Below are 14,563 nucleotides of genomic sequence, written 5' to 3' on the forward strand. Positions count from 1 at the left end.
GTTTGACCCTCCGAGGAGCTCGGCTCGGTTTAGTCTCTGCAGAGCTGTGATGTTTCTGTGCTGCACCACAATCAAACTGTGTTTACACGGAAGCCTTTGATTCCTCCAATCATCACATTGGGGTGTTTGTTTGAACAGAAATGCCTCGTGTATAAAAAGCTGTCTTTCATAATCCATTTAGATGAAATATGAAGTTGCATTTTTCTATTTTTGCTGCATTTTCTTTTTTTACATATTTGCACACTGACTTTACACATGTCGAAGTGATGTTTATTAGTTTCTAAAAGCATCTAGGAGATTGAACTTCCCTGTTAAACCTTAAGCTGATACATAAAATATATTATTATCAAAAATGCTATATTAGCTTGTCGTGAAGGACGATGAATAACGCTCCAAACGTTTACTAAATCTTGCCAAGGACAAACTGTCATGGCCATTTTCAAAGGGGTCCCTTGACCTCTGACCTCCAGATCAGTGAATGTAAATGGGTTCTATGGGTACCCACGAGTCTCCCCTTTACAGACATGCCCACTTTATGATAATCACATGCAGTTTGGGGCAAGTCACAGTCAAGTCAGCACACTGACACACTGACAGCTGTTGTTGCCTGTTGGGCTGCAGTTTGTCATGTTATGATTTGAGCATATTGTTTTATGCTAAATGCAGTACCTGTGAGGGTTTCTGGACAATATGTGTCATTGTTTTGTGTTGTTAATTGATTTACAATTTTTATATTTATTTATTTATCTATCTATTTATTTATTTTTTATCTATTCCATTTTTTCTTTTCCATTTTAATTTTTTTTCATCAAACGTCATCTATTTATCTATTTTTTATTTTCTATACTTATTTTTATATGTATTTTTGATTTTCCATTTTTTTTTTTTTTTATATTTATTTTCCCTTTCAATTTTTATTTTTTATATTTATATAAATATAAATTATATAAATATATAATAATATTTATACATAAGTAAGTACAAATACTACATATACATTATACACAAGTACCTGTGAGGGTTTCTGGACAATATCTGTCATTGTTTTGTGTTGTTAATTGATTTCCAATAATAAATATATACATACATTTGCATAAAGCAGCATATTTGTCCACTCCCATGTTGATAAGAGAATTAAATACTTGACAAATCTCCCTTTAAGGTACATTTTGAAAAGATAAAAAATGTGTGATTAATTTGTGATTAATCGTGATTAACTATGGACAATTATGAGATTAATAGCGATTAAATATTTGAATTGATTGACATCTCTAAAATAAATAGATATTATATGTTTGAAAAGGCGTAGGTAGAAGTAAGTACGTCCTACACCACTTATATAGCTTTAATAACTTAAATAATGAACTTAATGTTTATCACAAATGCGCATAAATAATCATCTTAATATATAAAACAACATAATATTTATATATAACATATATACTCAAATATATAACAAGTTTGTTTTTACAATTTACAATTTACTATATTTGTTTAGTAGTTTTTTTTTTTAAATGACATCTATGTCATCTCTGCACATGTGTTTATTAAAAAATAAAAACAACAGCAACTCACAATAACTTTCATTTTTTAGCTGGCTTTCTCTAGAATGTTCTGAAATACAATGACGTTTAACCAACATTTACATAGTGAACTAATCTTATTTGAATACACAGTTGAAGTTGCTTTTTATTGTTCTGACCACAGCAGTATAAGTGACCGGCTCAGGAGGACATTTTTTGCAGTGTGGGCAGTGGACGGGCGGTTGGGGGGGGGGGGGGGGGGGCTGCAGTGTGCGTTTGCTCCACTGGACATGGTCTCTGGTTTGGACAGCTGAGAGCCAGCGGACTCAGTGTCAGATTAGCTTTGAAAGTCATTAGCGCAGCTTGATTTTAGCCGAGAGCTGAAGGCCTCCAGCAGCTCGCTGACAACTTCTATCTTCATACTTCATTCAGATTGAGTTAAAGCTTCACTAGGAAACACTTTGTCCTGCTTTTAGTGTCGCTTCTGGTGTTTACATGTGTTAACACATTGGCTACCAGCTGCCCATTTACAAATCCAGTCCAGCAGACAGCAGGTGATGCTGATGTAAGTCCAAACTTCTCTCTCTTTTAGCTCTGTTTTTGGTCTCCTCCACCAACTCCTGAGGGAAATATCTGTCTCTTTAGCTGACAAGGGACCCCTTTGAAAATGGCCATGACAGCTTTTCCTCACCAAAATTTAACATAACTTAACCTAAATGTATTTAACCTCCTTCTCAACAAGCTAGTATGACATTGTTGGTACCAATTGATTCATTAGGTTTTCTAGTTTCATATGATACCAGTATCTTCAGTCTAGCTTTAAAACGAAGTGATTTATTTTCTTGCTATCAGTCAAAGCACAGCATCTTCTTCCTGTTTTATGCTGTAAAAAATCCCATCCAATGCACCACAAACTGTAAAATACATCGAAAAGGCCACAACGTCAAGGGACCCCTCTGAAAATGGCCATGACAGCTTTTCCTCGTCATAACGTAGCCTAACTTTGGAGCGTTATTTATCCTCCTTCCAGGCAAGCTGGCATGATACGGTTGGTACCTATGGATTCCTTAAGTTGTCAAGTTTCATATGATATCTTCACTCTAGCCCTAAAACTGAACCTGCAGCCTCTGAAAGACGGTGAATTTGGTCGGGATCGCGGGTCTCAGAGGGTTGTATCAAAATATTGATGAGAACAGCTCTTAAATTCAGCAGCCTCTTTCTGCTTGCACATAAATAGAAATACAACAGAGTTCGGAGAACAGAAACGTGGCTCTGTATTCTTACAGCATGTTGACAAAAATACCAGGCCCTGATTGGTTCCCATTAAGGTGGCCTGCTCGGGGCGGGGCCCCATCTCGATCCATTACAACCAGCCCAGAGCTTATCAGATCCGAACCCCTTCCAGGAAACACGACGCCGTAAAAGCTTTTCTGTGGCTTCTCAAAGCCTGACCGTCCACTCCACTGCATCAACAAAGCTCTCAGTGTGGCGCTGTGTGTGTGACTCAGACTGTGTGTATTGTTTTTATTTGTGTCTGTGTGTGTGTGTGTGTGTGTGCGCGCACGCTGCACTGATGCACAGTTTGCGTGACAGCAGCGGATCGATGCGGCGTCCATGTTATTCTCTTCTCAGCGGGCTCATTAGCCGAGCCGCTAACATCCAGTCTTGTCAACTGAAATCCATCAATCGCTTTGCTTCCTTTATATCAAAGTCTCTTCACACTGAGCTCCAGCACTCAACAACAGGAAGTACAAACACCTTAGTCTGTTGTGTGTTTTCGTGGTCCAGTGATTGATGAAGGTCAGCTAGAGGTCACTGCTCGATAACTCTTAAAGTATCCAGAAGAGACTTTCATGTTTGGCCCAACAGCTGACAACATCTTTCAGTCCAAACTTAAAGCCAATAACATTAAAACTCCACCATTCCTGCTGTGAGTTAAGAGCCCTTCCTTTACGATGAAGCACCCAGTAAACTGTACATATAAAGAAATAAACAGTAGAAGCTCATGAAGCTCTCACTGAGCATCACACACACAGAGAAACAAGTCCAGCAGCATCACTAGAGGCAAACAACATCTCAGCACGCTAGAATGCTCACAGTGACAGTGCTAACATGTTGATGTTGAGCATATACAATGTTTACCATGTTCTCTGTGTTAGTTTAACGTGTTGGCATGCTAACATTTGCTAATTAGCACTAAATACAAACAGAGGCTGATGGGAACGTCATTAGTTTTGCAGGTATTTGGTCATAAATTAAAGTATTGGACAAAATCTGAAAGATTATGGCCAAAATAATAATCACGATATTCTGATTAATACTGAGATCACAATTATTAATCAAGAATATTCATTGATTTTTAGGAGGAAAATATTTTTATTGCAATTTCACATTTAAATAATCAGAGCGCTGCTTTCACTTCCATGTTGTGCTACATTTCAACCGTCCAAAACTCTAAATGTTCTCCTTTTACTTTGTTATTGTCATCTATAGTGGTTATTTGCATAAAAAAAATCGGAAATAAATAATTGCATTTTTATTTAAATAATTGCTTTGATTTAAAAGAATCTTGGAATTAGTAGTTTAATTTAGTTAGAGCTAGTGTTAGGAAGTTAAACAGGTCATAATTCTCTCTCTATTATCTATTTAATATCGCTGTGAAAACATCTCCTTCAAACAACTGGATTTATTCAAGTTTACATTTTACAAGTTTACATTTAAACACGTCATGATAGAGTTTTAAGTTACTTTCGCCTAATATTAATTTGTACTGAGTAGAATCTGAACACACCATAATGTAATCAATGTTTTTTTTAAGGTTGTTCCTCTGCGGCTTATTTTGGACTTACAGTTGTGACAAATTGCAGCTTTTTGTCTTCTTCACTTGAACTGAAGAACTTCCACATCGACGACATGTTGCTGACATGTGACTGTGCCGCTGACGTAAAACCATCATGTGGCGGCTGCACATGTGTGTGACCAGCAAAAAAAACAGATATATGAGACCGCTTCGATCGGCTGCTGATTGACAGTACATCTCAAGCCGTTAGTTTAGGAAGCACTTGATTTATGCAGCACAGTTTTCTATGAGAAGAGCACGCATTTTAAAACGTCCATATCGCAGTCGTTCATGCTCATTGTGGGAAGCCAAAATCGTGATTAATATTTGATTAATTGTGCAGCCCGAGGATGATGGCGCTATAGAGCAAAAGTCAGGGGATCACTTGGCACCATTGTTATTTGTACCAACCCAGTATATGTTGAGAACATTTTACTGGAAAAGTGGAAATCTTTTAGTTGCTGGAACAGTGAGCACCCAAATCATTATTCCTCTAGGAACTTTGATTATCTGTTGCAAATTTCATGGCACATCCATCAAATAGTTGTTGAAATATTTCAATCTGACCCACAGATGTCAACCTCGCCAAAGTCAGTAGGATTCATCCTCTGGGGAACATGCATGTTTCTACAAAATGTCATAATTGTTGAGATACTCCAGTCTAGATCAAAGTGGAGGGCGACCAAACGACAGAGCGTCATTGCAAACCTGTCTCATTCAAAAGAACACATTGTTCCCAGTTTATCACTCTGGCAGCTCTGAAAGCAACCGGCACCTCAAGCAGTTTTCACCTTGTGTGTCTTTCGTCACATTGTGGACTCACCTGTCTCTGGTTCTCCGTCTCGAGTCGCAGCCGAGCCTCGATGCAGCGCCGCGTCTCCAGGAAGGCCTGGCGCTGAGCCCGGTCAGACAGGTAACTGATGAATATCCCAGCAGTGTTCATACACAGGAACAACACGGCCTGGGCCGCTACCTGAAACACACAGAGACAAACATCACACATACTGTACAGCTCTGGATTGATTTGTTTCAGTTCACAAAGGCAAGTCGCCAGCGAGTCAGTGACTGTAAACAGAAAAATAAATCTAAAATGAATAACAAATGGCCTACATGTGTCAAAGTAGCATTTTAAATTAAATATTGTGGTGCTGCAAAAGTATCCTGGCCTACATATCATATTCATATTCAGCGGTTTGTTTCGGTTGACGGATACGGAACGGATATGACATCACGTTACTCAGACTACAACAATAAAAGAGGTAACTTCTGTCTACCTCCACATAGACTCAAATGAAGCAAATATATCGATTATGGCATTAAAAGATCTATTTTAAAATCGTAAAAAAAAAAAACATGATATGTAGGTGAAAGGATTTTTTTCCCCCACCCCTAGTTTTAAAACAAAAACGTATTACACTTCGTCCGCACTGGGAAAATCAGGAGCGTGTTCCACGTGGCGGCTGCGTTGCGAGGCGGCTGCATTGCGTGGCGGCTGCGTTGCGTGGCGGCTGCGTGAATCATTCGTCGGATGTGTCTGCTGTGTCTGCTATGTCTGCTGTGTTTCTGCAGCTGCTGCTGTCAGCTTTTTCTTTCTACAGAGAGTTTGCCTTTCATAATGGCCATTTCATTATAAATGTCATTTATATTTATTTTAGACAGAGAAAGGTTGAGAAACGTGTGGTAATTTGTAAATAATAGTAATAATCCACAATTAAAACTCCGTACTATATTCATTCATGGAGCTCTCCAAGTCACTGCATGTTCTACAACACTGTCCAGCACATATTTCAGAATAAAAGCCTTGTCTTAACAAATGAAGGAATTCTGTCCACAGAAAAAACACTTGAGGGCCTTTATTTTGAAGTGAAAGCAGGAAGTGTTGATTTAAAAAGAAATCTTTTACTCTTGTGTTTAATTTTTTCATCTCTGTAACATATTCTACAGATACAGACATTTAAACTGTAGTAATGTTGCTGGTATGATGTCAATGTACAGTCAATAATAGGCGAGACCTCGAATCTCTAGAAGAGACTCAGCCGGGCTTGAGACGGGCAGTGTGGCTGCTCTAACCTGTTAACACGGACACCGAAATAAGAAACAACAGGTAACGCAGCCGCCGCGCGCTCCTGATGTTCTCTGTGTGGACGAGGCTTCAGTGTGGATGTATCCTCAGTAGATTTCCCGAGCAGATCCAGGAAGCAGCAACAACAAAACACATTGGTGACTCAGAAAAAACATGGCTGCCCTCCTTCAATTCTTTGAAAGAAGACTGTAGAAACACTGAGGGGTTTTCATCAGCTGTGATCCTGTAAAGTGGAGAGCAGTTGGGCCCGTTAAAACCAGCACAAAGCACAGCTGATGTAACACTGTGCAACAGGACCGTCCTCCTCAGCTGCACGGGGGATTTCACCACCAGCAGCACCTCCTCCACCTCCACCTCCTCACTTCCACCTCCACCCGGCCGGCTTCCTCCTGCCTGCTGAAGCTACATATGACGCAAGCAATGATCAGTTTAGAAGAATGAAAGAGTGTTTATTTATGGTACTCTCATGGGGTGAGGCATGTGTGTGTGTGTGTGTGTGTGTGTGTGTGTGTGTGTGTAGTAAATACAGTCAAAGACAGGTCTGGACAGGCCCTGAGAGCATCTGCTACCGTCTCTAGTGTCTCCATCAAAAGGTCACTGAGGACGTTTTTTATTGGCCCTCACAATGAGCAGACTGTTCTGTATCTGCAGGTGGCTGATAAGGTTGTCGATCAATAGCAATAAGTCATGATTACGTGTCCAGGTGAGGAGATTTCTGGCTTTTAAAATACAGTATGTCCTGTGAGGCAGAGCTGGATTACGATCACTGTGAGCTCCGAGGTCTGGGTCTTCTGGAAATGTTCATCTCTACAGCACAGAATGAACTAGCCTGATAAAAGGCCTTACAGCGATGGGCTCACTCTGTCAGAATTTAGTTTTAACACCTTCTTTATTTCAGATTTGAGCTTATATTTCTACTTTTACTACAAAGCAAACCCAACTCAGTCGCCAGAAAACATGTTAGCATTTCTGCAAACCATGGATACGTAAAATGATGACGTTTCTGAACCAAAAATGCAACACAGTCTCACGGAAGTTCGTGAAATAGTCACAAAATGTAATCTATTTGATTCATGTACATAGAGACGAATTTCCCTTTTTTTTTCGTGTCGCTCAGCACGACTTTCATATAACCCAAACCGGAAGTGGCGTAATGTAAATACCGAAGTCACATGACAAATAAATAAATGTTGAAATTCCCAACGACCTCATCTTTCTCCTCTGTCATTACGCCTTTGCATTTACTTCATTACGTTATCTACCTACTAACGTGCTAAATCGTTATCCTCTGTGGCTTCTAGACGCCGACAGTAACGTTAATATTGCCGTTGCTTAGCAGCAGACTTAACCACTTGAACGCCACACATATTGTGTACACGACTTCCCATGTTGTAAACACAAGCTCACCAGTTTCATTTGAAGGCACATACTAAAGTCCTGTGTTTTTTTGACCCGCCCATCCACCCCGACCTCCTCCCTATAAGAGGTGTTCGCCGCTCTCTATACATCCCGGTTCACAATTAACGTGGATTACATACGATTAGCCCTTAGCCGACTTTCTTAAGCAACAAGTTACGTGTTGCGTCTGTTTTGTAACCAGGTAAATAAAAAAAAACATCTAGAATCTGCCTCTAATTCTATCATTTTGGATTTAAAAGCATTTGACGAAATTAATGAATTGAGTTTCAAGTCTTTCTGCAACATATTCCACGCCAAGGATACACTTTTTCCTAATGTCTGTACAGGACAGGAAGCATAAAGTCAGATGATAAAGATAAAGATGACAGGTGCAACAGAGCTAAAAGAGGGAGTCTAATCAGGCAAGATGAGTGGAAGGGCCTTCATCAAACTGTAAATTCAAAGTTGGAAGCACACTTTTGTCTAATAATCTACCATTACAGCATTAAGATTTGAACATTTATCACCACATTTGCTGATTCTTGTCGGTCTGACCCAAACACATTATCCACCATCACAGCCGCTACAATAGAAAAACACCCCGCTACTTCCAGTATTAATCGTAAACTGCAGATTTATCCGTTATTAGAGATGTTTCCCAGGCAGCTGTTTCAGATGACAAAACGCATCTTTGATGACATAATTCCACGCCAAGGATACAAATTTTTCCAATGTAGGTAAGGGACAAAAAGCATAAAGAAGTCCTGTAAAATGTTGTAAAGTGTCCGGTGCTGACAGGTGTAACAGAACTAAAAGAGGAAGACTAATCAGGCAGGATGAGTGGAAACACCTGAGGAGGAGGATCATGAGTGTTCAGAGGTAGGCCACTAAAAATACACCAAAACAGGAAACTGTAAGCACACTTTTGTCTCTTATAGCCCTACCATTATTCTTGTCTGTCTGACACAAGCACATTATCCACCACCACTACAGCCGCTACAATAGAAAAACTCATAAACTGCAGATTTATCCGGTGTAAGCGATGTTTCCCAGGCAGACTGAGCTGTTTCAGATGACAAAACGCACCGTCGGTGACTCATTTCTGCTTCTAAAGCTTATAAAACAACCTGCTTTCCAAGAATAAATAAATGTCAATGCAGGTTTATTATTCCAGGATTCAGTACAGTGATATTTTTCTCCTGGATTACTGCTTTAATTAACGTGAGAACGTGCCTCCTGTTTGTCTCAGCGATAAAACATCTGTAAAAATGTGAACACATTAAATGTGTATTTAAATGCTTCTCTTATAGTTCACTAGTCTCATTAGCATGAGGCAAAACAAAGTGATGGTGATTAAATGTTTCATCGCTTCCTGTCTGCCGTCTCTGTGTTTTTTTTTAGGGAAGAGAAAGTGCTCTCTCTCTTACACTCGAGGCACGATTGTGTCACAGCTGATAAAAACCTCAAACAGACAGTTCGGCGTCCTCCGTCGCTGAGAGAGAAAAGCTCTGAAGTGCTCCGCCGCTGTTTTTCCTCTGCAGTAAAATTGCTGCACTAAGAGCACATTTCAAGAGGAAAAGATTGAACATGAAGAGGGAGTTTGTCTGATTCTCGGCGCTTTGTGGAGAGCATGTTGACATTTTATGAGAGGGGGTTTTCCCCCGACGGCGGCCTCTGCATCGCTGTGGATCGATGTTGGAGTTAGCGGAGAGGAGAGTCTGCTGGTTAGAGCCGTTAACTGAGTATGCCGTCAATGCTCAAATATTTGCCGGAGATTCTGGCGTTAAACTGAGACAGATCCTGAGTACGGCTGGATACGATACTGATAATAGTTTCTGTACCAATACCAAATTTATGATTTGTTTTATGTAACAATCCTGGAGCCTCCAGCCTGCAGCAGACACCAGAAGTCTCGTAGTCTGACTTCTTTTTAACTCGACACATATTCTTTTACTTTTCAAACTTGTAGACTTGAGTTTCCTCCCACACCGAGCGGCTGTCCCTAATGCCGGGATCAGACCAAAGGACATTTTTGTCTTTGATGATGGTCACCATGTCAGATCTAGCGATCACAGCGCCATAAACTCTTGCAGTGTCTTGGTCGGGTGACTGGCAGGACTACACGTATGACCACGATCAATCACGGAAAGTCGTATTCCACGATCATGCGCGAGTTCAGATGCATCGGAGAGCACCTGATTGGTCAACGCAAAGGAACACGTCGTTGGAGATGTCACACTAGGCGTGTCAAGACGAAACATTCTGACAGGCTAGACTTTTCCTCGGGGTGTCGTGGGGCGTTCCAGACGTGGCGTCGGTTGTCGTGAAACTATGACACACTACACCAGATTAGAGGATTGATTTTCGCACGGTGCGAGGCCGGTAACGGCAAGCGGTCTTCCGTACGCCAAATTTCCCCACTCCGCCCGTCGGACGCCGATGGGCACTGGGTTCTTCCCTCTTCACTCGCCGCCACTGAGGGAATCCTGACAGGCTGCACCTTCCCCTCTTGTGGGCGTGGTTTCAGCAATGGACATATTAGGAGAGGTTTCAGGTTTCAGCGTCTCAGAGCAGAGAATACTGATGATTTTTCCATGATTTTGAAAGCTAATTATATTTACTTGGCGATTTCTTTAATCATTCAGATTTTGGCTGCGTGGTTAGTAACACATTTTTCTGTGATGTGACAAACCCAGAATGCAGATTGATTTTTGCTTTACACAGACTTTAAAGAAAGTGCTGCAGGAAAACCTGCATGTCACCATAAAAACATGAATCTGTTGGTGTGTATTTCACATGTGTAGGAGTATTTTTCCCTTCAAGCTACACACACACACACACACACACACACACACACACACACACACACACTCACAGCCTTCTCCCCGGAGGCTCTTCACTGTATCTCACCGAGCTGAGGAGCCTCCCGGTGCATTACGGCGTGTTACTGTGTGTTATTGTGAATCTCTCCCAGGACGCCATCAGCGCTGATTCAATTTCTAAGTCGCCCCCTGAAGGCCTCCCTCTGCTCCTCCCACGGAGACCTAAATTAACCCCCTCCCCCCCCATAAGCTGCAGCAGCTACAGTAGCTGTGGCGGCGTCCATGTTGTTTTGGAAAAAAAAGAGCAGCACCAGCTCGCCATAAAGGGCATCAGCATGGAGACCGCCGGTGCACTCATTAAAAGGAAAATGCCAGTGATGTGGATGTTTTTAACAAGGCCTCATTAAAGAGCGGCGGGCCAGGAGGAGGCTTACAAACAGCTACATGGAAAATAATGAGGCAAGGTTAATAATAGTAATAATTATCATAATGTTTTCAATTTGATTCGAGGGGGTGAGTAGTGGCGTACGGCGTGACACGGAAAAAATAAACACGCTACAAGTCCAGATTTAACAATGCATAAATCACCCTTCAACAGATCAGACACACCCACCCAGCATCAATATTTCAGAGCTCTCAGTTACCTCCCCGCACAATGAGCCGACTCGTGTTACAGCCACGGAGGAGACTTTACAGAATTACATATAGAAGAAGCAACATCTTAAAAAGCTGTCGGGCCGCCTCGGTTTAAACCTGCTCCCGGTGTTTGTGATGGGATGACAGCTGTATGAAAACACGTTAGAGGGGCAGCTGGTGATGAGCAGCAGAGCTAAACCTCCTCCGCTGCCAGCACCGGTCTCTGCAGAAAAACACTCCTCTGCCAAATGAAGGGATTTATTCTGTGGCTCCGAGGTAGAGGAGAGGACAGCGGACGATTAACTCGGCTTCACACGCTCGCTTGTCGGCCGACGACTACATGAAGACGTCCCACAGTCAACACGGGCCGTCAGGAGATATTATATTTTTAAATTTAAGACGACACAGACAGCCGCCATTAACAATACCGACGAGTCACGACTGACGTGACATAATAAGTCAATGTTACTTTTAGTTCCACACGGGACACGAACAGCGGTCTCCTGGTTGAACGTCTTGTGTTTGTTTGACCCGTCCACCTCCCTTCTCACCCTCCCTGAACAGACTCTCACGCTATTAATACTACGTCACTTGCTCCGACCATCTAATAACGCTGCGGGTGGGTTTATGTTGGAGTTAGTCAAAAATAAAAAATCAAGACGGGGACAGCCAAAATGACGGACTGGAGGCTTCAAACCAGCAGTCAACAAAACCAGTGGGTGATGTAACGGTGACTACGTACTTCTTATATACCATAAACCAGGACCAGAATCTGTCACATGAAGAATGAGTCAGATGACACACCTAACAAGCTTTACGCAGCATTGAGTTTCAGTAATTAGCAGGATTGAGCGAGTCCATCAGGACCAATCAGTCATGATAAATGACCTAAACAAAATGCGATGAGAATCAGAACCACCTCCTCGTGCTCAGTTAAAAACCCGTCCTAACACAGAGTTGTGAGTGAGTGAATGACTGAGCAGCACACAAGACGAAGAGCCACAACAGTTTCAATTAATAAGATCCACACTGACGGCGTATTAGAGCAACATCTCTCAGGTGTAAAAGCCTCCAAAGAGCTGCTGCCACATTTACATTTCACTGTTTTATTAATGGTACTCACGAAGAGAGGCTGTTCAAAGAGAACCAGACTGACACTCCACAGATATTATAAACACTACTCTAAAATATATCTTTATAAGTCAGTAAATGTTCAGACTGGATTACCAAAATGTTCAGTTTTTCATTTGTTTACATACTTAATTTAAGTTACGCTTTTTAGCCCAAACCATGATCTCTTCCTCAACCTAACCAAGTAGTTTTGTTGCCTAAACCTAAGTGACACCACGGGGTAGCCAGTGCGTTCAAAGGTGACGCCAAGGGTTCCTGACACAGCGACTGACTGACTGAATGGAAAGTCAGTTAAGATCCTTTGTCTGTTCAATAGAAACACCGCCAGGCTCTTCAAGGCTACTGTTTTCTCCAAATCCCAGGCCAAAGAGCGTCCATTAGATGGGCCATTAACGCCTCATCAGTCTCCATCTCTTTAGTGCAGCAACGACATCAGTCGATACGCAGCCCCCACACACCATACACATCTTATCTAACAGTTACAACCTATATAAATATGGTCTACTCTTAGCAGTGTAAAATGTGCTATATATGCTTCGCGTCGGGGTCCAGCATCGCCCTGTCGGGGATTCTTTCACAACAATGATCCGCTAGATTTACGTCATCCCGCTTATTACACGACTACTTACTGAAGAAATCAATATTTTGACACAAAAACGGTCCTCCAGAATCCGACATCTGAGCTGCGCCCATAGCAACGGTCTGTTATACATAGAAACGGTCTGTTATACAAAGCAACGGTCTGTTATACAAAGCAACGGTCTGTTATGCATAGCAACGGTCTGTTATGCATAGCAACGGTCTGTTTTGCATAGCAACAGTCTGTTGTGCATAGCAACGGTCTGTTATACAAAGCAACGGTCTGTTATGCATAGCAACGGTCTGTTATACATAGAAACGGTCTGTTATACAAAGCAACGGTCTGTTATGCATAGCAACGGTCTGTTATGCATAACAACGGTCTGTTATACAAAGCAACGGTCTGTTATACAAAGCAATACAAGACATACAGACCACAGAATGCCGTGATTGACCAATCAGAATGGAGTATTCAACACAGCCGTGTAATAATATAATATATCATATATCTATTTTTAGAAAGACTATTTGCAGCAGTAGTCCATGGCGAAGCAAAAGTACCGAAAAACAAAAATGTTGTTTTTGAAAGGCTAAATGCCAACAAATATGGAAGCTGAAGCAGAATTGTGAAGACTGAGACAATACGCCCAATACGCTATACGACCATTATGCAAATGTCTATTTGACTGCCAGAGGAGAGGACCGACGTTAATCGGCGCTACTCCTGGCGACTAAAGGGGGCTTTTGCCATGAAAACAATACCTAACACACCATCTATTTGGTTTCCTAAATGTTATTCTATCAATATGATGATACAAGCATGTGCAGAATAGGTATTTAGGAAAAGTCAGAGCATACACAATGACAATAATTCAAATGTTGGAACCACAGCGTTAAACGGCGTTGGCTATGGCGGTCCCAGTGTTGGACTGCGTCAGAGAGGAGCTGGAGCGACTCAGCTATATATAAATGTTATATAGCTTATATAAATGAGTTGGACAAAAATATTTAGAAAGAATCTTAAATTTGACAACATTAACTTTGGCACGCTGGCAAAAGAAGAGTTAACGCCAAAGCACTGATCCTGATTCAGTCAACATGTTGTCAAAGAGAGACACAAGAACTTCCACGCTGTGCTCCGACTCTCCCGCTGACGTGAACGGCTCCGTTCCCACTGCAGCTCAACGTGTCCCACTTCAGGATCTTTTTTTTCCTCCCAGTGACACAGATCTGATGTTTTCTTCTCTTCTGTTTGAACATCAGAAGGTTGACTTCTTTTTTCTATTTTTCAAATTCATTCTAGATCCAAATATGCTCCAAAATATGAATCCCACGGCATATGACCTATATGTGACTCGTTACCATGACAATATCTGATGTCACTCAGCAGAGGCGATTGTCACAGGCGGTTTATTGGAGTCGTCTCAGTTTTCTTCTTCGTCATTGTTCGCGGTGAGGACGAGTGAAAGCAAAGGGAGGGAATGCAGATCCTACGGTGTCTGGGGAGAGAAGTCGAGACACATAACCGACATCTGTACGACACAACCAGATG

General features: G+C 41.6%; 1 protein-coding gene across 1 annotated transcript in view; it reads right to left on the reverse strand.

Moving 5' to 3' along the window:
• adcy8 (adenylate cyclase 8 (brain)) overlaps window positions 1–14,563 on the reverse strand; it is a 93,832-nt gene that overhangs the window by 53,717 nt on the left and 25,552 nt on the right. Inside the window, 1 exon segment of the mRNA XM_037787730.1 lies at window positions 5,186–5,335. Coding sequence (XP_037643658.1) covers window positions 5,186–5,335 — 150 coding nt within the window.

This window comes from Sebastes umbrosus, chromosome 12 (genome assembly GCF_015220745.1).
Source record: "Sebastes umbrosus isolate fSebUmb1 chromosome 12, fSebUmb1.pri, whole genome shotgun sequence".
Taxonomy (NCBI): domain Eukaryota; kingdom Metazoa; phylum Chordata; class Actinopteri; order Perciformes; family Sebastidae; genus Sebastes; species Sebastes umbrosus.